Below are 3,201 nucleotides of genomic sequence, written 5' to 3'. Positions count from 1 at the left end.
CTATGGAAGCTTGAAAAGATGTGAGTTCTTTGTGTGCAATCTTTCATTTATGCATGTGAGAGGGTTTTCTTTTTTTAATATTTTTACATTGTAGTACTTGTTTTGCTTGTTGGTGGTGTTTGCTTATTTAATACATTCAGTCAAGCACAGAAATTATATGATGGTGGTTTTTTTGGTTTTTTATGTTGTTGTTGTTTTTTATTTCTTTTAAAAAAGGAACTAATTATCCCTTTAAGAACCTAATTGGTAGTTTAAACAATAATCACAAGTCTTGTGTTAATACCACTTTGACTTGGAGTCATCCAACTACGTGAAATAAGCAGCCAACAATTAAATAAACAAGTAACCACTAAGTGAAAGTTAAAAATGTCACCAGACCCATTCCATCCATGTGCTGATGGTCGTGTACAGTGGCCAATCAGTTGACGCCACAGTATGTGCAGATATAGAATCTTCTTAAGATTAGGGATTTGGAAGAAGGAGCACAAATTAAAACTCAAGCACTCATTCCACTAACTTTGTATCTAAAAAAAATCCAAGACGTACCTTATCCTTTGCAAAAACCATTTCATCATTATAAATTCCAGTTATATTACTCCCGGGAACATCATCCGCAGAGATAAAGCAGACAAACCCTGGCACCTTCTGAGCTTCTGAAGTATCTATGGATCTGCAAGAATGAGCACAGTGAGGGGCCCAGGCAGGAAACTGAAGCAGCAGACTCACCACCAACTGGATACCACTGCCCTCATGTTGGTTTTTCCTCTACTCAACTTCCTCCCTTCTAGTCCATCCTCTCCTATCTTATTACCTATATTCTATCCTATCCCATCATATCCTATATTCTATAGCCTGTCCTATCCTATCTTATCCTACATTCCATAGGTTCTCTTACTGTATCCTATTCTGCAAATGCTAATTAAATACCCTGTGAGGGCCACCATGCTAAATGCTGTGGGGAATAGAAAATGAAGATAGGCCTGCCCCCCACCCCCATGAATCTTTCTCTATAGATCTAAATCACAGTGAGTAGCATTTACTCTTGAGAGTTCAAACCCACATCACAGTTACTATCCACACAGTGTCAGTAATTCAGGGCCCTTACTGCACCACTGATGGAATGGCCCTGAACATCATCACACAGCCAAATTTCTCTCCCCACCTTCAGGAAGCTATCCCAGAACAGCAGGGCACCCCGGCCATCATCAGGCCTGAGATGGAAAATGACTGGAGACTGTTTCACTAATAACAGTCTCAACTGTGTACTGCTCACTCTGGCCCAGGCTCCCGTGGGGAGATGGAGCAGAGGCACCTCAAAGAAAGGTATGGAAACCACTCTGAAGAACCAAGCACCTTCCAAACAGGCAATCCTCATCAGGGCCCCAGGAAGTTATGGTCACTATCCTCCTTCTACATTTGGGGCAACTCAAGCTCAGAGAAATTGAGTAGCTTTTCCAAAGTCACCCACCAGAGAGCAGTGTAGCTGGGATTATGACAGGTTAGATTATGAAGAGCCAAAGCCTTGTCCACTTTTGCTGCACCTCACTCCTTTCCAAGTGCACACAGGAAGGAAAGCCCAGATCATTACCATTACTTCAGAGCCCCCTGCCCCCATCCTTCTACATCCATTCACACATTACTCAGATAAAGCAAAGATGTAGACAATGTGGATGTGACCAGTATGGGCAGTATGGGCTCAAGACAAAGATAAATAAAGTCAAATGCATTTACCCAATAGATGACAACCATATCATCTTAAACATCTTTTTTTTCTTTTTTTCAGAGAGCTGGAAGAGCTTACCTATCTGTTAGGTTTTCTCTGTGTTCAGGTTACCATTCCTGGAGCATGAGAGCCGCAGAGGAGCAGCAGAGGAAAAAAACCAACGATGGGGAGACTGGATTCCTAATCCATGCAGTGGCAGGGCCCAAGGGAGGGATTCTCCTAGCTGCTGTATTCAGCAGGGTATGTGTCCTATGCCCACCAGGAGATCACATGCAGTCTCTGGTCTAAATATCCAGAGCAACACAGCCCAGCTGCTAATGCCACCTGGCTTCAAACTCCAGCTTCGCTGCGTACCAACTCTGGGACCTAGGGCAAGTAACTAACCATCTTCGTGCCTCAGTTTCCTTATCTGGAACATGGAGTTAATAATAGGACCTGCTTATAGGATTGTTGTGAGGAGTAAATGTGACAAGATACGCAAAATGCTTTAAAGGCTGAAGCAAACATTAAGTGCCATATGAGTGTTGGGTATTATTATTATTATTATTATTATTATTATTATTATTATAGAGGTGGCAATTCTTGTCATTTGGGCTCTGCAAATTCAACAGATGGGTACAGGAGACCCTTCTCTGCTAGGTCCTTCATGGACTCTATCACTGATCATCATGAAAACACCCTGTTATGTATAGAGAAACTGAGAGCTTAAACATCCCAGGTCAAGGTCACAGTTGGTAAACACTGGAACAGAGACACAATCCCAGGTCTGTCCGACTCTAAGGTCATGCTCTTCCCCTTAGCACTGACTCAAGTTCTCATGAAATTTTGCATTGAAGTTTAGCCCAGATCTAATCTGCTCCTGTTAAATGCTCCTCACTCCCTTTTTGGGTCTAATGTAATCTCTCAGGCAACCCTGGAGGAGCCTCCCAGCACCCTCCTCCCTCAGTCTATTTACTATACTCACTTGATCTTGGCGTGGGCTCGGGTGCTGGTGACCAGCCGGAGGGACAGCTCATTCTCGTAGCGAGGGATGTCATCACAGTACACGGCCTCCCCAGATGCCTGCATGGCCGCGGCCAGGTGGGGCAGGGACCGACCCACCATGTCCTCTTCAGACTGACCCTTGGGCACCTCCTGGAACGACATGATCACAGTCAAGCTGAGCTGCAGAGGACACTGTTTCCCTCCAGGCCTGGGAAACTGCAGAGAGCTTCAGCCAAAGCAAACCTGAAGAGTGAGGATGGACAGGCAGGATGGGCACAGGGTGAAGGAACAGAAAGGCATTGCAAAGGGTCATAGTATCACGATACACAGGGAAAAAAAATCAGTAACTAAAGAAGAACCTCATTGTTCATTCGTTGGGGTTTGAATAAAAAGCTTACACGGTATGCATACGATCGAATAGTATGCAACTATTAAGACATATTTTCGACAATTTAAATTAGAAGGAAAGAATGTTCATTTTAAATGTAAAAACA

General features: G+C 43.7%; 1 protein-coding gene across 1 annotated transcript in view; it reads right to left on the bottom strand.

Annotated features, from left to right (window-relative positions):
- LOC115290732 (xanthine dehydrogenase/oxidase-like) overlaps positions 1-3,201 on the bottom strand; it is a 64,203-nt gene that overhangs the window by 23,161 nt on the left and 37,841 nt on the right. Inside the window, exons 14-15 of the mRNA XM_029938557.1 lie at positions 2,688-2,857; positions 547-670 (exon numbers count right to left, since the gene is read on the bottom strand). Of these exons, the coding sequence (XP_029794417.1) occupies positions 547-670; positions 2,688-2,857 (294 nt within the window). The remainder of the gene's footprint in view (positions 1-546; positions 671-2,687; positions 2,858-3,201) is intronic.

The sequence above is a fragment of the Suricata suricatta genome, chromosome 4, assembly GCF_006229205.1.
Source record: "Suricata suricatta isolate VVHF042 chromosome 4, meerkat_22Aug2017_6uvM2_HiC, whole genome shotgun sequence".
Classification (NCBI taxonomy): domain Eukaryota; kingdom Metazoa; phylum Chordata; class Mammalia; order Carnivora; family Herpestidae; genus Suricata; species Suricata suricatta.
This window is presented reverse-complemented; position numbering and strand designations above follow the sequence as displayed.